This window comes from Tenrec ecaudatus, chromosome 12, assembly GCF_050624435.1.
Source record: "Tenrec ecaudatus isolate mTenEca1 chromosome 12, mTenEca1.hap1, whole genome shotgun sequence".
NCBI classification, from domain to species: Eukaryota; Metazoa; Chordata; class Mammalia; order Afrosoricida; family Tenrecidae; genus Tenrec; species Tenrec ecaudatus.
This window is the reverse complement of record NC_134541.1, coordinates 23,749,053-23,771,885: the sequence shown is the minus strand read 5'-3', so window position 1 is coordinate 23,771,885 and position 22,833 is coordinate 23,749,053. Positions and strand designations below refer to the sequence as shown.

At 53.6% G+C, this 22,833-nt stretch overlaps 1 protein-coding gene across 1 annotated transcript in view; it reads left to right on the top strand.

Moving 5' to 3' along the window:
• Positions 1–142: 142 nt before the first annotated feature.
• ARHGAP40 (Rho GTPase activating protein 40) overlaps positions 143–22,833 on the top strand; it is a 43,033-nt gene continuing 20,342 nt past the window's right edge. Inside the window, exons 1-4 of the mRNA XM_075527931.1 lie at positions 143–279; positions 2,292–2,480; positions 19,538–19,740; positions 21,297–21,517. Of these exons, the coding sequence (XP_075384046.1) occupies positions 143–279; positions 2,292–2,480; positions 19,538–19,740; positions 21,297–21,517 (750 nt within the window). The remainder of the gene's footprint in view (positions 280–2,291; positions 2,481–19,537; positions 19,741–21,296; positions 21,518–22,833) is intronic.

Sequence of the window (22,833 nt, the reverse complement as noted above, 5' to 3'; positions counted from 1 at the left end):
CGCGCCTGGTTTCAGTGTGTGGCATACATCCTCCCACTGAATCCTCCCAACAGTCCCTCAAGGCAGACAGGATCTTCACTGAGCCCACAAGGCAGCTGGGACTCAGAGGTGAAGGCCCGTGGTGTGAAGTCACCTAGCCTCCATGGCAGAGCTGATCACCGGCCGCGGGCCAGCCACACTGGGTGGGCCAGCGCCCATCACGGGGAAGGGCTGTCCTGCAGCGCGCACACGATCTGTATTGCCTTCGGGCCTGGTGGGAGTGGGCCTGTCTCGGCGACAGTGAGCAGGTTAGCTGGGTCATGGGCTGGCTGCGAGGTGCTGGAGGGCTGCCAGCATGCTGAGAAGGCAGGTCTGAGTCACTGGGCTTTGACCTAACCGGCCAGGCCGGGTCCTCCCCATGGGGCCACCCGAGGAATGTGCGGGTGGGCCACACTGCTCCTAGTTCCCTGCTGGTGCACCAGCTCTCCAGGAAGCTGGCTTCCTGCAAGAGGCCCAAGTGCAGTTACTCTCTCTCCTTGCTTTCTGTGGAAGCCCTGCCCCTAAGATTGGTCACAGCCAACTAGGTGTCCTATTTTGAACTGGGAGTTTATTTATGAACGCACGTACTCACCCAAGTGCTTATTTGTGTGTTTATTCATTGACTTGTCCACTCATTCACCAAATGGCTTGTGAATTTATTCATTCCCTCATGCTTATCCTACTCACTCTTCCATCCATCCATCCATCCACTCACCCATCCACCCACTCATAACCCATCTGCTCACCCACTCATCCTCTTGTCCAGTTGTCCTCCTGTCTTCCTCTCATCTACCATTTTTCCACACACAACCTTTCAGCCACGCAGCCTTTAAGTACCCGGTGTGTTTCCACACAGCTCCAACAGGACTTTTTCACTACTTTTGCTCCTAACCCACACCACTTAGGGAGGGTGGACCAGAGCTCGTCAGCCTTCCACGGCATGGTTCCAGTCTTCTCCACAGTGGGAGGCTCAGGGGAAGTGGACGGCCAGTCAAAACCAGCAATGGCTACCTGAGCCGTGGGTCTCCTAAGAGGACCCTCTGTCCCAGGCCTCCTACTCTCGACGCAGGAGTTGTGGACAGTCTGAAGCAGTGTGGCTCTGGGGGTGAGGGGTTCATAGTTCCAGTGTCTTGGGCCCCACTTTTTGTCTTCCCCAGGCCAGAGCACAGCTCTAGAGCGGGGTGACTAATGGATCTGGGCCAGCTCCTTGAGGTGCACCATGTGGCCTCTCGTTTTAGGTGGAAAGATATATGTCACCTGAGGGGGCCACCAACACCTGGGGCCTTGAATGTGAGCCAGGGTAGTCTATGGAGGCCATGACCTTCCTGGGGGAACTCTGAACCCACAGTGGGTCTGGAGAGGAGACCACACAGCAGAGTGGTGGGGAGGGATGGTTCTTGAATGTCCCCACATGCCCCATTTTCCACCTCACAAGCACCATTCTCTACACCAGCACCTCCACCCCTGTATTTCCGATTTCAACCTGATCCCCATCCGATCCCCTGTTCTCATCTTGATTGAGATGCCGCCACCTCTGGAAAGCCCTCCTGGAGTCACAATCATGCTCTTCTCTCTTGCCCCAGCAGGGCCTCAGTCAACACCTGTGGAATAAATGAGCGAGTCCCCGTTTCACGGGAGAGGGCTGTGCAGTGCTCCCTAAGCCTCCCCTTCCCCAAACTTTCACCCGACGGCGGCGACAGTGCCTTCAAATAGGTCAATTCCAAGGGGGACGGGGGCTTTCCTGATCCCAAGCCCGAGCCCTGCTGTTCCATGCCCCCTTAGCTCGGCAACCCGCCCCCCGCAACTTCCCTTTATACAACCCTGGCCGCAGGGCTCCCTGTGTGTGTCCCTGCCTCCCGTCGCTTTCACAGAGGAGGGGGAGCAGCATAGGGAGGCCAACGACCTGCTCAAGGCCACAGAGGGGGTGGCCAACCCAGGGCCAAGACCTCACCATGATTGCTTTTTCTCCCCCACACCAGCAAGGCGCCGGATGAACTCAGTTTTTAGTCAGACCGGCTGCAGGTGGTGAAGGCAGCGGTGCAGACACTGCTGTTGGCGTCTCTGACATCAAAGGTGCTGTTTCCACTTCACCAGGTGCCAGCGACCAGGCAGATGGGCGTGGCCCGTGTGTGTGTGTGTGTGTGTGTGTGCCTGTAGCTGGCCCTGGCTGAGCCAGCCCCACTGAGAGGAGGTTGGACGCTTGTTTCGCACGGGGGTGTCTGGGAGTTGGGTGTGCCCAGAGGCTCTGCTTCCCTCCTGCTCCCACGGCCCAGTGAGTCAGCCCAGAGCAGCAGCACGGAGCAGCCAGGGAGCCAGCCCCTGCCACAGCCTGCCCTTCTCCCGGTCGTCCTGATGGAGAAGCTGGCCATGCTGCCCCTGGCCTCCCCGTGCCCCCGGATCCCAAGGGCCCACATCGTCAGACAGTCCAGGCCCCGTTGGCACTGGGCCGATGTGGGCTGCAGGTATGGTCATGGTAGGGAGGGGGTCTGGGCCTAGATGTCTCAGGGTCTGCTGATAGAGGTGGTATTGTGTGCTGGGGACGTGTGTCTTCTCGCTGACTCTCATCACACCCTCAGGAGGGCAGGAGGAGCCTCTCCTCACACAGGTGAGGAGGACACAGGTGCTCCCCGAGCACTCTGCTGACAGCCCTTACACAGAGCTGGGGTGGGTGTCCCTGGATCAGCGATGTGGCCGTGTTCCTTTGCTTTGCTGACAGGGCACTAGGGACTTGTGTCTTCTTCTGAGACCCTTGGGAGGTTCACATGGGTAATGCATTCTGTTGCTAACCAAAAGGTTTGCAGTTCCAGTCTACCCAGAGGCAACTCGGAAGAAACACCAGCTACTGAAAACCAAAAAGGGGCATTGGCCTACTCTGACATACCTGGGGTCACCAGAACCTGGAGTCTGCTCCACAACCCACAGCAACCAGGGCACAGGCCTTCAGAAGTGGCATCTCAGCTGGTCAGTGCAGCTGCATCTGGCCGCCCCAGCTGGGACATGGGCCACATACCACTTTCCGCTCAGTGTGCCTCTGACAGCCAGAACCAGGATTTTTTTCGAGGTCGTTTCACCCAACCGTGATTCCTCCTTTTTTTAACGGTGTTCTTGTAACAATTCAAACAGCACAGAGAATGTATGGGCCCCAGAATTTAGCACGATTGAAGGAGATCTGATGTCGCAGTGCTTAAGTGCATGGCTGTTAACTAAGATTAGGGGTTCAAATCCACCAGAGTCCGTCTGTTTCTGTAAAGATTGACAGCTTTGAAGACCCACTGGGCAGTTCTGCTCTGCCCTGTAGAGTCGGTAAGAGTCGGATCGACAGCGATGGAGTTGGGTTTTGCTGTTGGAGCTTTAGCATGTGCCTCAGGAGACATATTTGACATATATAAACCTGCCTGCTTTACACAAATGGAATCACAGTACACATGTGCGTCTAGCCTTGCTTTTACCCCCAAATTGTGTTATGATCTCTTTACACATCAGTCACAGGAAGTCCAATTCATTCATCTGAGTGGATCCCCCAAATCCAGCTGTGTAGATGGCCTTTGATAAGTCGGTCCTGACGAATGGACATTATCGTGCTTCCAACTTCCAACCCTTCTAAACAATGTTATGACACACGTCTCCGGGGACTCGTGTTTTAATGCACCTGGTTCTCACGTATAGGTGACTTCACTATCTGACAATTTACATTCACAGTAGTAACGAATCTACTTCCGACTAATTTGGGCACTGATGACAGTAAGTCTGGCAGCGACGAAACCCAAAGTGCAAAGTGATGACACTCAATGCTCAGTGGCGTTGATGGTTCGGGTTATGGGTCAACTGGGCCGGACTGTGGTTCCCAGTGGTCTGTCATCATGTCATGCCGTGGCTTGGCAGTTATATGCTGATGTAATCATCCTCCGTTTTGTGATCTCATGGGTCTGTATCCTCCGTTTTTGAAAAACGCTGAATTTTGTACGACAACCTGGTCTTCTGAACCTAACCGTGTGGGTGAGGACAGAGTGGATCCGATCTAATCCATGTATGAAACTATACTTATTTATACACAAATTAGATTATATTATCTGTGCTATGTTGTGATCTGCTTTTCCCTTCTCATATTTTCATGGAAAGACTCAGAGACCTCCATGGTTCTCTTTAAAGGCTGTGTTGTCTTATGACTGAATGATACTGTAACTAGCCTTTTACCTGTTTCCTTTGGGTTTTTGTGTTTTTTTTTGCCTTTGCGCTGGGGAGTGTCCTGCTGTGTGTGTGTGTGTGTGTGTGTTGTGTGTGTCTGTACTAATAGGTTTTTTCTGCTCAGTTTTGAGCCTGTCTTCAGTCTTAGGCAGAGGGCATGGTAGAGGTGACTGAGACCAGAGCAGAGAGTTGCACACAGAAACCTCCAAATCCTGGCTGCTGCTACACCAGGAGAGGGACCAGCTGGGAAGATAGAAAAGATCAGATCAGTGTGTCTCCGTCCCCCCAGTGGGGGTTTCTTTTCCTTCCTGGATTTTCATCCTTATTATTTATTTGTTTGTTTGTTTATATCACCCTAATTTAAACCGTGAGCGCTCCTCCTGGGCTGTGATGCAAACATAGGATGATTCTTAGATGTGTAATGAGTGACATGTGCTTTGGGCTGTTCACCACATGGACCGCCATTGGGACCCATCTGCTGCTCTTCTGGTGAAAGATGGGGTGGTGTGCTCCCATACAGATTTACAGTCTGGAGAACTCACAGGGTTAGTTCTATGCTGTCCCACTGAGGCACTGTGAGTGGCCGTTGAATGGGTGGCAGTAAGTTTTTTAGTTCAGTCGGAAGCAAGCCTCTGTTTGGAGTGGCCTTTGTGGGTTTTCTTCAGGGGCCACTGATGTCCTGTTTGAAACCGCTGGCAGTTCCGTGGCCTTGTGTTTGACATGTGCTGGGAGACGTAGTTGAGCCATGAAGGTGCCTATAGTCTGTGTCCGGCATGACTTCTTACTGGCCCATGTTCAATCCAACAGCAGCGGGCTTGTGTGCACTCACTGTGTGCCCGACGTTCACTTTTCGCCGCCACCAAGTCAATGCCAATGCCTAGTGACCCCACAGGACAGGGTAGAACTGGCCCTGTGGGTTCCCAAAACAGGAACTTTTATTAGAGAGCCTCATGTTTCTCCCCAGGAGCAGCTGGTGGGTTTGAACTGCTAACCTTGCAGTTAGCAGCCCAACGCGTTACCGCAATGCCACCAGGGCCCAGCAACCTTTCTCCTACTGTGTGCCAAACACATTCCTATAATTCATCCCAATAGCCCTGCACACGCATCTTCATGACAAATTCCCGGAATAGGAGTCACATCCCACAGCGTGTGCTTTTAAACTTGGAACTTTCCCCAGGATGCTGCACCCATTTTGCAGACTAAGTGGGTGCAAGTTTGTCTCCTTGAATTCTTGACTACATTCTTGATGGAACATTCTTACTCTTGTCATCCGATAGGCAGATGAGCAGATCTTGCCTTTGTTTACCTTTATTAGTGAAGTTGGACATTTTCTCATGCTCGGCACCTGGCTGACCTTCAAAGATCAACCATAGAGGCAGGAAACCCATGTGTCCATGTAATAGCCAGATTCCCTTTATTAATGAGTTAAGTGTCTTGACCTTGTACACAGCTACAAGGTCTGTGGTTCAAAACCACCAGCTGCTCCAATGGAGAAAGGTGAGGCTTTCTGCTCCTGTACAGAAACCCACAGGGCAGTTGGACTCACTGTGAATTGGAATCTCCTCAGTGGTAGTGAGTTTGAGGCTTTTGTTGGGAGGAAGGGTAGTATTGTTGTTACTTTGTGGAGTAAATGACAAAGTCCACCTGTGTTTGTTTCCTACGGCACTCACAGCAAAGGTGGCATGGAGTGGCTTCATGTACCATCCATGTGTGGTTACAGTTCTGGAGGCACCTCTAAAGAGCCTGAGGGTGACCTTGAACTTCCAACCTTGCACTTAGCATCCCAGTGCATTGAACCTGTGTACCACCTAGAGGCTCCCAGTCTTGCTCACAGCCGAGCTAAGGGCAGGTCCCTTCTGACGAGTCCTCCTGTTCCCTCACTTGCCACACAGTGAAGCAGCAGGGGAAGGCCCTCGTCACACACCGGGGTGAGACAGCCACCTCTGGCAGCCCATGAGTCCATCCTGCCTGCTCTGTGAAGCCAGTCCTCCAGCCCCCTCTCACCAGGGGTGCCTGGCGTTGCCCGGGTTGCCCAGCAGCTCTGCTCATAAAATGAAATAAAACATCCTTTTCTTAACACTTGGCAGCCCTGGTTGTTCCGGATCCTTTCCCTGCTGGCCGGTCGGATGGGTGCAAACATCTCGGGGTCATCTGCATTTCCCTGGTGTCCAGCCTTTCCACGCAGCCATTTGCCTTCGCTTGCACGACGCTTGCTTCTTCATCTCTGGCAACTTTTCTCGTGGACAGTGGGGGGCGGTATTCTCCCCCCACCCCCATATTGATTTCTAGGAACTTTTTATATAGAATAGACCATGCTACTTCACTATGTGTCACAAGCTTTTCCTGCGACCTCCAAGGATCCCGTCCCAACCCCATCTACTCTGGGCCCACTGCACCCCCTGCCTCTGCCCTGTTGGTCCGCAGTTGGTAGGTGCTTCATGGATTGTCTCTACACCTGCACTGGGGCAGTTACTCTGTGCCAAATGTTTTACCTGCGTAACTCTTACTATTTTGTTATTGTTCATCGGTTATTTTATAATATACTAGGTGAGATGCCACATTAATTTTAGCTCTCATGCCACCACAGAATGGAACACACATCATCCAAACCAACCAAGCTCAAAAGCAATACTATTAAAATTGTTGACATTAATATAGTACGATAGACGGTGTCTTACAGCTATTAGATTAGACCCTACCTCTCAAGCTGAGCATGCTGTTAACCACTTGCCTTCTCCTGAATTTGGTAGGCTCTCCCATCTTTCAGTGCTGCCTCCACGGGCCTCTGTTTTCAGTGTGAACTTTTGTTCACCTGTTGAGATAGGCACCTATGCTTATGTATATCTCTGATTAAGTTTACCCACCCTGCTGTCTGACTGCCCCACTGTGGCAGCCTGGATGTCGCTGTGATGCTGGACACCACGCTGCCTGCCCTTCACACTCCAGCAGAACCACACCGGGCAGCAGGCTTCATGCATGACTTTCTCCTTCCCCACAACCTTGGACAGAGGACTAGCATCGCCCCCCTCCTTCCCCCCCTGTGAAGCCGGTGGGGAGAGAAGAGGGTGAGGTCTAAAAAGATAGCCTCTTGAAAAAGATTCCGCCCCAGGGCCTGGGCCCTTAATCACTGTATTAATCCTCTGACTACTGTAAGAAATTGCCACCAGGTTAGCGGCTTAAACAGTACACATCTATTATCCTCTGGTTCTGAAGGTCAGAATGCAAGATGGGTCTCAGTGGATGACACTCCAGGAGTTAGCAGGCCTCGTCTTGGCTAGACATAGCCACGCCCCCGGCTTCTCGAGGTTGCCCACTCTCCTTGGCTCGTGGTGCCCTCGCTGCAGAATCGGGACTGGCCGCTGGAGTCTTCCTCACAGTTCCTTCGCTCGGGTTTGCAGTCTTCCCCACAGAGGACCCTCGTGGACTAGCACACGTAGGCCCCTCCGGCTAGGGTAGCATAATCGCCGTGTTTGCGGGTCAGGTGGTTAGCAAGCTTCATGTTCAGGCGCCGCCCTCATTCAAGGGAGCCTCCCCCTGCCCGTGCCACACCTCATTTTCACGGTTTCTGGGAATGAGGACGTGGAAGTCTTTGGTGGGGCCATTACTCTGCCTGTCGGAGTGCTGTTTGAATGTGGCCACCTGCCTCCCTCCTGCAGAGCCTGTAGTTAGAACCTGCATCAGCACCGCCTGCAGAAGCCTCCAGATGCCTGACGCGACTGGTCTGCGTGGTTTAAGAGAAGGAAAGGTCAACTTGAATTGGACTTCAATTCTCTTCCCCCCCCCCCGACAGTTTTATGGGCATATCATTCATCTCTCATACAATTCAATATTTCAATCGCATCAAGAAGGGTTGTACAATCATCACCACTGTCGGTTTTAGAAACTTAAATTCTTTTGTGCCTGCATTTCAGGACGATTTCGTAAAACTTAAAAGTTTAACTTTATTCATTTATTTCATGTTTTTGTTTTTGTTTTTAAGAAAAACGTATTCTGTGTAGTTGCACAGCCTGTTCCACCAATCGGGTGGGTAATAGTATTCCGTAGGCCCCCACGAATGGGGTGCTTTTCTTGCCCCTCCCATCGTTTCCTGTCCCGCCCCTCTGCCTGTCCCTGCCCCGCCCCCCACCCCCCTCGCCTCCTCGAAGTCTCCAGTCTGATCCTTTGGTGTGAAAAACTGCTTTTCTTTTTCTTCCTTATAATGTGTCATGAAATATTTACGAGACTGGCTCACTTTGCTGAGCCGCGTGTTCTCTAGTTTTGTGCGTGTCTTTTGGTGGTTAGCAGAGGCGGCAGTGTTTCGTAGGGGTGCGCAATTTCCCGCTGTGTGGATGTAGCAGCACGTGTGAATCCATTGCTCTATCGGCAGAGTCTTTGAGGGTTTCTTCCTTTCGCCCTCCGGAAACAGCTGCAGTAGGCAGAGGCGATCCTATGTCTGTACAGCCAGCCTCAGCAGCTAGCAGCCGGGGTTGACCACGGTGCGCCCGTGATAGAAAGTGGGGGAGGGCCTGCAGGGAAGGCTTCCTGGAGGAGGCTGTGTCTGAGCTGAACCTCCAGGTAGACATAACCAGGCCAAGGACAGACGGGAAGGAGAGTATGTCCCTGGCAGCAGCAGCTGCTGCGATTGGGCAAAGCTTGGGAAACCTTGGGAAAAGGAGATGTAACCATGCAGCCTGTTTGAGGTTCTCCAACTGGTCATTAAAGCTGAGAACTCCTCTAGGATGCAAGCAGGTTAACAGGTTCCCTGCTGACTGATAAATTGAAGGGTCAAGCCCACCCCACGGCACATCAAGAGAGAGAGAGAGAGAGAGAGAGAGAGAGAGAGAGAGAGAGACCTTATTGATCCACCCCAGGTCCCCCAACTCTGCTTTGGGGTCACCACGGGTCAGAATCTATGCCATGGCAACTGCTTGTTGGTTACTGATCTGGGTCCAAGGCTGGACCTTCAGAAATCCACAAGTGACTGAAAGCACTTACCTGCTGAGAAAGAGTCTCAAGATTTTAAAACTGTCCCCTCTCCTGTTCGGAAGGAAATGTAGACTGTCGTCTACAAGGGTTAGACAAGCCACCATGTGGGGTCCTGTGGGAGGTGGAGAACCGGATGGGCATGGTGAGGATGGTGGCCCAGTGGCAGACTGAGGCAAACGGAACCCACTGAACACTTTCATATTTTATTTAACCTCATCCCCACCCACTGCCCTCAGGTCAATCCATCCTGGCTATACTCGTTAGGGTTTCTGAGGCTGTAAATCTTTATGAGTACTTCCTTCTGTGGAGAGACTGGTGGGTTTGAACTGCCAACCTTGCCATTAGCAGTCTAACTCTTACCCAAGTGAGCCACCCACTACTGCCACCAAGTGGGTTTAGACTCAGCGCTGCTGTGTAAGGTTTCTGAAGCTGTAACTATTTCTAGGAGCAGCTGATGGGTTCAAATTATGGACGGGCAATTGGGCCCCTGGCACATCACCCGCTGCGCCACCCGGGACCCTTTCACATGGCGACGGGCCAAATCTATGCTCTAGCTGCTAATGCCCATGATGAGGACACTGAAGAATCCTACCAACGTCTGCTGTCCGAAATCGATCCAACATGCAATCAAGACGCACTGTAATTACTGTGATTGCAATTCGAACGTTGGAAACAGAGGAAGGAGGAGGAGTTGGTGATCAAAAGGAAGCTGGAGACGCGGCATGAAGGACTTTTGCAAGACCAACAACAGCGTTGCACAAGCTCTTCTTTCTTTCTTTTAACAGCATAAAAGGCGACGGTACCTGTGGGTTTCATCAGATGGAATCCACAGGAATCCTCTGTAGGAAGAGATGGCGGAGAAGCCAATCTTATCAACCTGAACTAGGCTAGAGGCTGGGGTCACCTTTGGTATGAGCCAGTTGGCTAGGCATCCCAATGCTAATCAAAAGGTCGGCAGTTCAAACCCAGGCTGCTTCCACAAAGATGACAGCCCGGAAACACTACGGGCAGTTCTGCTCTGCCCTAGAGGGTCGGGCTAAGTCAGAATCACTGGGACCATGGGTTTGATTCATACCAGCCAGTGGGGAGGAAAAGCAGGGAGGGATTGCTCAAAGGGACCTGTGTTTCTGTCTGGGTGTGATGGAAAACTTTCACAAGTAGACAGTGGTGATCTCAAAACCAAACTCACTGCCATTGAATCCATGCCGACTCATAGAGACCCTATAGGACCGCCTAGACCTGCCCCCGTGAGCTTCTGAGGCTTAAATTCTTTACAGGAGTAGAAAGCTCCATCTTTCCCCTGAGGAGCAACTGATGGTTTTGAACTTCTGACCTTGCAGATCGAGGCCCGATGCATAACCACTATGCCACCATGGCTCCCCAGTGACAGTTATGCAACGTGGTAAACTTTAATTAGCACCATTGAATTGTACGCTCAAAAATGGTTAAAATGGCTCCCAATGTCCCTCTCCGCCATCCCGAGGGCTGTAGTCTTCCATCTTCACAGTGTCTCCCCCCTAAGACTTACCTGATCAAGAGATTCCTGGCCAAGAAACGAAAGCAGCAATGGAAGGATGGATGGATGGATTGGGTTGTACAAACCCCCAATAAAATGACATGGAAAAAGTAAAAGAAACAAAAGCAGAATCAGCCCATTCCCCAGTGGATTTGAGTGAAGATCAATTGAATGAAGGTAATAAGATCAGGTGCAACTAACTCCATGAGAAGACATTGGAGAAGAACCAGGCTGGATCCGTAAGGAGCCGCCCGAGGGTGGGGGTGAGGGGGCTCACCTGCAGCAGCATTGACACTAGGCTCCCCGGCCTTCTGTCCACTTGGCCACCAACTGATCAATTGGCAAACATCTGGGTGCATCCTTGGTTTTTATGCTTCCGCATTGAGAGGTTAACAATTTATAAATAATGTGAGGCTATTGACTTGGGGGGAAATGGTTAAAATGATACATGGTTTGCATCTACGTTGGGTATCTACAGGTGCACACACACACACAATCCACATTGCCACAACGAAATGTCTTTGCAACACAGCGGAGGTGGCTAACCTGGACTTCAGAGTTTGGTAGAGCCAGATCTTCTAGTTGGGAACGTCTATCATCTTCATCTTAGACAGAGGTCATGGCAGCACCTTAATCTCCCCCAGTCATCTAAAAAATGCGGGCTACCCCTCCCAGGACCGCCTGCCAAGGGAGGACTCTGATGTCATCCATTAGGTCCCACCCCACCCTTCACACCTGTTCAGGGAAGTGCTCTGGTCCTCTGGTAGCAGCTAGACAGAGACTCTTGGACCGCTCTTCACCCCACAATCCACTGGACAGCTTGCCCAGGGTCCCCTCTCCAAGAACCTGATGTCACTGGCTGGGGTATGCCTTGGGTACCCAGACTTTGGAATTCTCCAGGGATTCCAATTTATAGCCAGGACCAAGGAGCCTGCTCTCTGCCTGGAATGCAGCTCCCTGGGCCCAGCCTGGGTCTCCTGCGTCTCTGGTTCTTGCTTACACTGGCCAGCTGAATGAGTGCCCACACATGTACTTTTACCAGGCACTGGCCAACCTCAGATCTGATTCAGGAACCGGACTTCCATTGATTCTCGTTCAGCATATTTTAGTGTTGTTATTGATGAAAAAAGAGCCACGCTCGTTAGTTCCCCTGGCCAGAGGTAAACTCAGGCAGAATTGTTACATGCAAGAGACATATGGAGCATTGATGGATGCTTCGATGACCAGGCAGAGTAGCTGGAATGAGCCAGAATGCTTTTGTCTTTAGCAGAATGGTAGAAGTCCAGTGGGGGTGACCCCCAGAAATGTGGAGCCAAGAGTTACCTTTTATAGCCCCTCATTCCAGCACATCTTCCTGCCATCCCTGCAGTCCCCATCTTTGGAGTGATCGCTTCAGAGGGCAGTGTTGCTGTGCACGAATGTCAGGTTGTGCACAACCCACTGAAGGAGCATTCACAGCCTGGCCAGGTGCCATGTGATACGAGAGTGCCTAGGTTGGCACGGAGAACCCACACCTCCTGGCATGTCCAGAAGTCGCCAAGGAGAGACTCACTTCTTAAATACACACTGGCACACTCAGCCCTGTGTGCGCTCATGGGAATGTAGGCACGGACACACTCCCTGGCACACAGAGGTCTGATTCTCAGTCTTCACTGGACTGAGAGCCTGACTTGTCATTTCATCTGGAGGTCAGGGCCCTTGGGGGTGAGCGCGTATTAGCGGTGTGGGTACTAGCGGCTGGGAAGGTATAAGGGTAGGTCAGCCACATCTGAGTCAGCAATCCGTATAGTACGAGTGAGCCCCAAACTCAAAAGCATGCACGTCGGCCATTCTGTTGAAGGGCCAGTGTTTGGGGTTGCTTTGTCACTGGGGACGCATCACCTGCGCCTGTGACTGCAGCCTTGGGCTTAGCTCTGATATCCGGGCAGAGCAGAGGGGTGATGCTGTGGCTATGTCAATTGCCACGACTTGTTCTGCTCACTGTGGTCCATGTAACAGGAGAAGAGGCTGGGCTAGACACTCCACTGGGAAGACATCCGTGTATAGGAATACTTCTCCACTTGGAAGTAGCAACACTAGAAGGCTTAGAGAGATGAGACCCCTGGTCTGTGGTGTCAGGTAGTCAGAGTTGGCGTCAGCCTCTGCCTGATCCTGGCACGCCATGCCCATGGTCATCACCCTGGTCTGCGACCTGCCAGTATTTCTCAAGGGCCAGGCCATGCTCAAAGAGCCATTCCCAGAACCCCTTCTCCATTTTGGGAAGAAGCCCCTAGCCAACTGCTGGCCCCCCAGGTGCAGGCTGAGTTGCTGCCACACCTCCGGCCTCCACCAGCTCAGCCTGAAGTGCCACATTCCCCATGCCTTTGTCACGCTGGCTCTGGGCCTCCTGAGAGAGGGCTGCCACCTCTGCTGGTTGCCATCCCAGCAGCTGCTGCTCAGGCCCACACTGCATCGGAGACACGCGGCCAGGTGCCAGGCCCTTGCAGGCAAACATCCGGCAAAGCCTCCCTCCCGACCTCAGCTTACCATTTCACAGAAATGGAAACTGAGACCCAGGCTGTAGCTGAGCATCCAGAGTCCCTGCCCTTTGCACAGGCCAGCTGGCTGGAAGTTGAGCCCGCACGTGTGTGTGTGTGTGTGTGTGTGTGTGTGTGTGTGTGTGTGTGTGTGTGTGTGTGACTGTACAGATGAGGACTGACCCCTGGCCCCCAATCCCTGACTTGGGTGTTTGTTCCTTCCCTGTGCTGGGCTTCTTGGCCTCTGGACACTGGTCGCCAGGCAGGAACTTGGCCCCGGATGAGTCAGTCACTCGTCCTTTCTAACTTTCAGGCAGGACGTGCCAGAAGCAGCTCATACGTATGGAGCTAACGCATATGGAGGCCTCCCTGCTCCCCGTGTCCTAGGTCTGTAAGCTTGCAGTGACTGGCCCATCGGTTGTCCCCCGGGTGAGCCAGTGCCTGGGAGGGGAACCGGGCCTCCTGGAGTCCTCAATGGCCGCCTTTCTGCTGTGGCACCTCAGTGGGATTCCAGCCTCCCTTCCAAACTCCAACTACCTTTGTTTCACAGCCGAACATGCTTACTGCTGACACCACTGGGTAGAGGCTCAGGAAATATTTGCTGAGGAAATAAATGCATGAGCCCTGAAACTCCACGCCTATAGCTGGTTGTCTCGGTGGTAAGCTCTGTAATACGGCGAGGAGGCCGGTCTGGCGAGGTTCGGGGACTGTGTGATTACGCCATTACCAACAGATCCGGGATTCCACTTCCAGCCGGCAGAGAAAGCAAAGCTCTTCACTTCCAAACTCTCTACAACTTAGTGGCTGTACAGCTTAGTGGCTCTCTACAGCTTAGTGGCTGCTTCGAGCCCCGGTTTGTTCTGCTCCACTCTGGAATGCTGCTCAAGCCCAGAAGGATGGTGTCCATCTGCGCCAGGCGGCCTGGGGCTCAGCTGGAAGACTGAATGGCTTGGAGTGACTCCCCCCCCCTGGGGGATGGAGCGATCTGGAAGCTTCTCTTGAGTGTCTGAAATGGACAGGGGCTGGGAGTGGAAAGAGAGCCTACTGTTCATCAAAACCCTAGAACTCTAATATAATTTAATTTAAAATGGAGTTTTCTGTAGCAAGGTGCACCAATCCTCTCACTTGCAATAAAAACTCCTTTCCAGCTTAGTCAGTAGGGACGGCTTTCTAAGTTGGGGTGGGGCAAGCAAGGCCATGGAAGACAGGCAGCCAGGACTGAAGTATCCACCACAGAGAGGCGCAGCGGAGCAGGGGGTTTCAGGGACTGCTCAGCCTCAGCCTTGGGGAAATGAATGTTCAGGTGGTTGTTGCCTGGGAGCATCGCAAAACTGGCTTTTGGTCACATCCGTTGGGTTGATCATCTGCGAGATTTCACTGGCTTTTGACAGCAGTTTGAAGGTAGTGAACGGTGCTCAGGGTTTCCAGAATCAACTTCCATCTCTATCTTCGGCTGAAACAGTGGCAGGCAATCCTGGACTCTTGTTCCCAGCAGCAAAAGGATTCGATCGTTTGGTTCAGCTGGTACTGTTAACTGGAGCACCTACAAGGGACTGCTCCTTTGGCTTCAGGCCTTCCATGGTGACAGCTGGGTTCCCAAGGATCTCCATGGCCGAGCTTGGCCCGACCCAAGAGTCACATAGCTGCAACCTATTGGTTAAAGAAATCACAAGCCTTCCCAGATTCCAGGGCAAGGGAGCATAGACCCCACCTCTCCCTGGGAAAAGGCTCAGAGAATCTTATGTTCGACCCACCGACTACATGCAAGCTGGTGTTCGAGGAGATAGAAACCGACAGGAAAATCAGCAAGTAAACATTTCCAGTCGACACGAGCGTTACGCCTGTGGGTTCTAAGCACTGACTAAACCACTTGATCCAGCTCTGCTATTTGCTTTTACCTAACACTCGGTCAAGGACATCTGATAGCATGGTCGTTAAAGCACTCAGCTACTAACCAAAAGGTTGGCAGTTCGAAACCACCAGCCTCTCCATGGGAGAAAGATGAGGCGGTCTGCTTCTGTAAAGATGACAGCTCTGGAAGCCCCATGAGGCAGTTCTACTCTGTCCTGTAGGGTCGCTGTGAGTGAGTCTACTCAATGGCCATGGATAATCTGGCCTCGGGGAAGGGCTGGAAGAGGGAGTGACCTGCAGGCTGAGACCTCAGGAGCTGGTCAGAGGAGGGAGGGGGGAGTAAAAAAAGAAGGGGTGATGAGGCCAGAAATGATGTAGCCAAACAAGCAAACAAACCTCACTGCCATGGCAGTGCCAGCTCCTCGCAATCATCGAGGACAGGGTCTAATTGCCCTGGGGAGTTTCCAAGACAATAACACTTCACAAGCGTAGAAAGTCAAATCAATTCCCTCTTAAGGCATTTCGACCTTTGCCTTAGGATACTGGGACGTCATTGGGGAGTCTAAGCAGTGGACTGATAGGGTCAGTTTTGTGAGCCTTAAAGATGGTTCTGAACCAGATAAGGGGACCAAGAAGAGCAGCATTCCTGCGGCTGCTGTTGTCCAGGTGAGAGAGGGGGCGGCTGGCATGGGGTCAAATGTCAGTGAAAGTTTGAAAACAAAATTACAACTGGGGACAGTGAACCATGCTCTGAACTGAGATCTCACCGCCGGACCAATAGACCACGGCATGAAAAACAAAGAAAAGGCCAGAGCTGACAAGGATTTCATTGGCTGTAGATCCATAATCAGCACCCGCAGAAGCAGCAGGCGAAGAAATCAAAGGACACGTGGCACTGGGCAAACCCTCTGCGAGACACCTCCCTCTTTTAAAGTGTTCAAAAGCCAATCTGCCACTTCGAGAACCCAGGTGCACATGACTCACGCTGTGGGATTTTCAATCGCCTCACTGGCATGTGAAAGCTGGACAGTGAAGAAGCAACTGGGAGAACCAGGAGGACAACGGGTGCCCTGTAATTACGGTGTTGGAGAAGTATATCGATGATATCTGTGGTGGTTGCATAATCTGGGTCAATTTGAGAGGATTAAGAGTGAAGGATTGGAGTCTAGCCTGTCAATCAGGTCGTAGCTTGATGACCTCATTTGGAGGCACTAAGGTGTTACATATAAGTAGCTCGATGGAGGCAGGATGCAGACTTACTCACTGGGAGACATTGCAGTTGACAAGACACATGGAGCTATGTCAGTGCCCTGTTGGTGCCCTGAGCTGGAGGAGCCATGCGGAGATGCTTATAGCGCCACTGGATCCACAAGACTTCCCACTCAGTGGCTCTTGTATATAAAGCTCTTTCTTATACACATATGAGTGTCTCCCTGGATTTGTGTCTCTAGTCTACCCAGACTAACACAGTATCCACAGGCGGCGGGAAGAACAAACAAATCTTCGTTGGGAGATCTACAGGCAGGATGCTCCTTAGACATGAGAATGACGAGACTGGGTCCCATCCTTTAGACATGTCACCAGGAGAGACCGGTCCCTGGAGAAGGACATTGGACTTGGCAAATCAGAAGGTCAGCAAAATAAAGAGGAAGCCCCTCAGCGGTGGGTTGACCACGTGGCTGTGACACGGGGCTCAAAACAGCAAGGAGAGTGACGCGGGCACAGGCCTGGGCAGTGCTTTGTTCCGCTGTGCACGGATGGCTACGGATCAGAACTGACCCCTACAACCGCACTCTCAGATGAGGCCTGCTTTTCTGCATGCACTACATGTCAATTACATGCTAAGAACCAGGCAAAAGCATAGGCTGTGCTTGTGAGGCTCTGAACAAATTTCAGGCTGTGGCTCTCCTGCCGGGGGGGGCCACACGGCCCCCCAAGCAAAATGTGGTCTCAGAGCTGTGATGTGCTTAGAACTTTCCGCAGCCCTCTTTCCTTTCTGCTCTCTCCTGCGCCCTCTGGCCCACTTCAAAGGTTCTCCCAGAGAAAGTGGAGGAGACGCTGCTGAGCAGACAAAAGGGTGACCCAGTGGATGCCTTTTGTTTGGCTTTAGTCACTGCCGCTTTCAAGTTGTCACGAAAACACACAGATGCGGGTCATTTTTTCTTTTTCTTTTTTTCCAAACCAATCGCCAAGCAACGAAAGAAGCAGAGCCGCGCGCCAGCATGGGTACAAAACAGATTCGCAGCACACACGCTGACTCGCGGCTTCTCCAACCGCACACACGGAGCGGAACAGCCAATTTTATAATTAGCTGGGAATTGGTCTCCGGGGAAGCATCTGCTCCGTGAGTATGGCCAAGAGCTGCCGGGCGGGCGAGAGGTCTGCACGCCTGGACCTGGCGTGGCTTTGTTCGACTCCATCTGAGTGGGCTTCGGGCCAGAGCGCAGCGTGTGGGCAGGGCCCTTGGAAGGCACTGGCCAGGTGCAAGATGAACACAGGTTCACATTCATCCGAATTTCAAGATGACCACCACAGAGTCTTCATCCAGGCGCAGAGCTCCAGTGGCTACAAGGAGTCCCGGAGGGTGGTCCCCAGGGTCCTGCCCTTGAGCCCCCAGGGGGCTGCTAACCTCACCCGGGAGCCTGGGGCCCACAGTGACTGCGGGAGGCAGGTGGGTGTGGCAGGCAGTCTGCCCCTGTGGTGGAAACAGCTTTGCCCTGGGTAACGTGGGAGGGAAATGCTGAAAATCGCCAAGGAAACTGGGTTTTCTGGTCAAGACAGGTGGGACCGCCTCCTCCCTGAGACCAGGGCCCTAGCTCACCCTTCAGGGCTGGAAAGGACCTGTGTTCCAAAGAGTAACTGTCTGAGACCCCAAAGAGCAGCCTAGACCAAGGACAAAGGTCCGAGGGTGCAGAAAGAAGGGGAATGGAGACCAGCCACTGGGGGTGGAGGTGAGGTGAGTGAGGGGCATCGAGGGGCCCGGAGCAAAGTGGAGTGCGGTTCTACTCCGACACCCCTGGGCCCACTCACCGCACGCTGGAGTCAAGTTTGGCTGCTCCAGCTCCCGGATCACCACAGGACTCCCCAGGCTCAGGCTGCACTTGACACCGACTCCCTCATCCCGGGTCCCTTGGTTGGACAGCTGGAGAGGCACAGGTGGCTCTGCGGTCTGGTGCTGAGGACTGTCGACTACACACCTAGCAAGGAAGGGGTGTTCCTGTGTTATAAATGAAAAGTCAAGGCTCCACAAGTCGGATTCACAAATTAGGAGGTTTGAGTAGGGAGCAGAGTAGCCATGGCTGGTTCCAGTCTGGGAAGGTGGATCAGAAGCTGTACTGGCATGTGCTCTATACAATTTCAAGGAGTCCTGATTGTGAAGAGCTATGAGTTGGGGGGCTAACTGCAAGGTCAGCAGTTCAAAGCCACCAGGTGCTCTGTGGGAGAAAGAAGGGTGTTCTACTCCCATGAAGAGTTATAGTCTCAGAAACCAACAGAGACAGTTCTAGCTTGTCTTAAAGGGTCTCTGTGAGTCAGCATCCACTTGATGGCAGTGAGTCTAAGTTGAGATACAAGTTCACTCTCTACTATAAGGGGATTTCTAGCTCCATCCTTGGCAAGGTTTATGGCCTTGAGCGAGCTTCTTTATATTCATGTCACTGAGTTATTGTGTGTGTGTATGTGTGGCTACATTTCTGCTTTAATCGTGTAGGTTGAAAACTTTATGGTAGTAGATCACCAGGTAATTTCTCCCTCGAAATCGCTGGTGGGTTTGAACGCTCAAGCTCCCAGTTAGCAAGAGGACAGCTAAGTCATGGCATCACTAAGGCTCCTCACGGGCATGAAAGATTGTCCTCCTTGCCCAAGAATGTGTCAAGAAACAGAGCCGTGTGGCCTTCTCCCTGCCCCTACAGCCTTGTTTACAAGGGAGGCTGCACAGGGAACACCTAACCCGTCACTTTCCTGATGGCAAGCCGAGGCACCGGGTGAGTGGCGCACAGGCCCTGTGTGTGACTGCTCTCCCCACCCAGACAGGAGGCCAGGGGAGCTCAGCTTCAGAGGTGGCACTGTCTCCCGGGACCTGCAGGGCTGGTGGCCTGTGTGCATGCCTCAGGTAGTACGGGCCCTGATAGAGAAATGGGGATGAGCAAGCACCCCGTGACATGAACGGATGAACACAGCAGCGGCTTCTCTGGGTGCCCAGAAAGGGCAAGGAGGCTCTCTGATCAGAAAGAATGGAGCTGGATAGAGAGAAACTGACTCAATACACAGCCTCTGTCATCAGAAAATTGTCTCCCTCCAAGCTTTTGATGTGGTGGCCTGGGTGAGAGATGCAGAGGCCACTGCAGACCATTCTCCTGATACGAGGGGCTTGTCCTCACCCTTGAGAAACAGGCTCAGGAATCTCATGACTGAGCAACACTGAGCCTTAGGCAGCCCCCACCCTGATCAGACTCTGCCTAACCCCCCACCCCAATCCTTGTTACAGCTCTGGCCCTGCCTCGGACCAAATGCATCTGCTTCCCCAGAAGACCCCCCAGCAGCAGCCACCCTCTGCCCACTGTCCCCGCTCCCGGCTGTCCTTGGCAGAGAGCTTGTCCCTGGACAGCTTCTGGACAGAGGTGGAGCGGCTCCAACAGCAGGCTGAGCAGCTGGAGGAGGCCGGCGGGGCCGAAGGCCGGCTCCCTGAGGGTGAGGGTCCTGGCTGGGAGCTGTGGGCTGGCGGTGGGGGGTGGGGGTGGGGTGAGTGGATGCTCCCATGAACAGAACAGGTAGGGGCTCCAACGACCTGGACAGTTGCATTGCAGTAGCCCCTTCACGCCCTACAGCCTGCACGCCAGCAGGAGTCAAGATGACAGGTGAATGCTTTCCTTTCATTAATTCCCTCAGCAAGTACTGAGGGCCGGCCTCAGTTCTGCCAGACTCGGACACACAGCAGTGGACACAACGCAGAGTCTCTGTCCCTGCCTGCATGCGGGATTCTGAGTCCTCTGCTCAGGAGTCTCCAGTGTCCCCCGTCTTTCTGTGAGTCGTCGACAGCCAGGTGCTCCATCACCTCTTGCTGCCTCACAGTGACTAGCCCAACGGTAGGGATGGAAAGCAGCGATACTTCCCCGAGAGGGCGACCCCTCACTCCCGCTCTGGAGTTGCCCCACCGTGCCTGCCAGCTCGTGGTGACCCTAGCTGGACTGCGGAGGGCTGTGTGCCTAGGGTTTGCATGACAGCAGATCACCAGGCCTTTCTCCCAAGGCACATCTGGGTGGGTTCGAACCACCACCCTTTGTGGCTAGAAGCCCAGGGCTTAACCAAGCGTGCCGCCGGGGGGCTCCCGACCCGGGGTTAGCAGGGGGCAGTGACAATCCCAGCACCAGCATTGAATGGGCACCTCCTCCAGCGGGCACACAGGGGTGCGGAGCCTGGTGGCTGCCTGGTGGCTTTGCTGCTGGTTGCCAAGCACAGGGGGGGTGCTGAGGAAGCTTTCGCGCTTGCTTGACAAGCACGACACAGGCTGCCATGACACCGGGTTTTTAAGCTGTGAGGACCTGGTTGTCTAACTTGGCCAGCACTGGGCATGATGAGGCTTTCTTGCTCCCTCACCTCCACCACCCCCACTCCAATCTCCAGTGTGTCTGACGCTCTCAAGCCAGAGCCAGGAAGCCGGCATGCCCGTGTGGCCTGAAGCCCCCAGTACATTAGATTCATCTGGGGAGGGTGCCCCAAGTGCTGAGTCCCAGGCACCACTCTGAGTACCTGGAGTAGGGGCCCTGCAGGCGCAGGTGGGACCCAGGCCCCAGCACAGCCAGCACACCCCAGATTCCGGTTACAGCTTTGGGGGAAGGGCGGCAGCAGCATCTGTCTGGAGCACAGCTGAGGGTCTGCCCCGCCATAAAGTGGGTCACCAACCACTCGGGCTTCCCGGGTCACCCGTGCCCAGCTGGGCCCACGTGACCCACATTCTAGAATCACAATCTAGAGGCATCTTGTCCGGCCTGCTCTGTGCTCACAAGGGGCTGCAGCCAATTACTGCCCAACCCCCAGCAACACCCCCAAATCTCAGAGGCCTTGTTCATTAGCTAGCTATTTCCCCCTTGGAGAGTCTGGTCGGTGTTGGGGTATTAAGGGGTCTCGTGGTCGACTACAGGTGTGCCCTGTGTCCAGATGAGCGTGGTGTCTAGACGGGACTTCGGCTGACGTGTGACTGAGCTGGCTCTGAGTGTGCTCATCTGGTGTCGTCCCTCTCTTGGCAGAGGGCGAAGCCGAATCCCAGTGGCTGCAGGACACGGGCCTGTGGGGCCTCCTTGGCGGCCTGGGCACGAATGGTGACCACCGGGAGCTCTTGTCCACCCTCACACAGACGCAGGTGACTGCTGTGTGCCGCCGGCTGGACATCTATGCCCGCTCAGCCCGAAGACGCCACAAGGCACCTATCAGGGATGTCAGGGACATCTTTGGTGGCTGCGATTCAGGGGTAAGTGGCACGAGGGCCACGGCAGAGCCTGCCTGCCTGGGGTCTTTGTGATGCCATCATACGTGCCGGGGCAGTAGGGTGCATGTGCGTGAGCATGTGCGTGTGCATGTGCGTGTGGAATGTGTGTGCATGCACCCGTGTGTTTCCGTGCATGCCTGGAGGCTCCCGTGTTATCTGGGGCCCTCGTCTGCCTGCATACATCGTCTTATGCCGCTGTGTGTCCCGGTGGGTCTGGAAGCTTCCGTTCTCTCTATGTAACATTCAGTGAAGAGAACAGACTCCGTGCCATGGAGTCGATTCTGCCACGTGGCGCCCCTGTGTTGGGTTGCAGAATGGCTACTGCATAGCTTGGGAAACTGTGGTTTGGGTGGAAATTCACAGAGCACAGCGGCTTTCCACCCGCAAGGCGCACCCGTTTCTGGTTCATGATGTGAGCTGCAATTCCACCTACAGTCAATGCAGCACCTCTCCCCCCACTTCCACTCCTACCCCTTCCCTGCCCCATGCTGCCTTCGGCGCTGCGTTTGGGGGCAGATGCGGGCCTGCTGGCTGACTGTTCCACGCAGGGGCTGTTATGCCATTTCTAGAGATGTCGATTGTGTGACAGCAAGGTGAGCCCAAGGGTAGGTCCCGTTCCAGGCTTGAAGGGTGTTTAAGGGCCCCAGTCTCAGGGGTCCCCCAGACCAGTGAGGTTGGTCTTTCTTTTGACTGAATTGTGTTCTACATTTCCTCCCGCCCTGGTCAGGACCTCTGTTGTGACCCCGATCAGAATAACATGGCCCCAGTGGCAGCCGGGCACCTAGTTCAGTGTTTCTCAAAGTGGCCAAGACCGCCTCTGGAGGGCGCTGGAATGACCCACGGGGCTGCAGAAGCAAACACCTACATTTTTCACCTGGATTGTGGGCTAGACTAGGGCAAACATCTTTCATTGTCAGGAGGGCGCTGAGTACTCTTTTTTTCTGAAAAGGACGGTTGTGGGCCAAAGAAGGACTAGAACCTACGGTCCAGTTACTGGTTTCCGGGGAGTGGAGGCTGTGGTTCCCAGAGTCCTTACCTCTCGAGACGAGTGGTCACCTGAGGTTTTATCTTTGTCACTCTTCCTTGTGGGGAAAGAGACCAACAGTTGGTTCTTAGGTGGCCACTCGCCAAAGCAAGATGTAGAGCATTGTCTTTGTGGAATATGTCATGCCAGGAACCCAGATGTCCGCAGGCCCAGTGGCTCCTTCCCTCAAGGAGTTTTGTGATGGTTCAAACGTGAGCTTAACTCTGCCCCCTGCTGCCTGCTGTACCAGCTCCATGGATATATTTGCAGGACG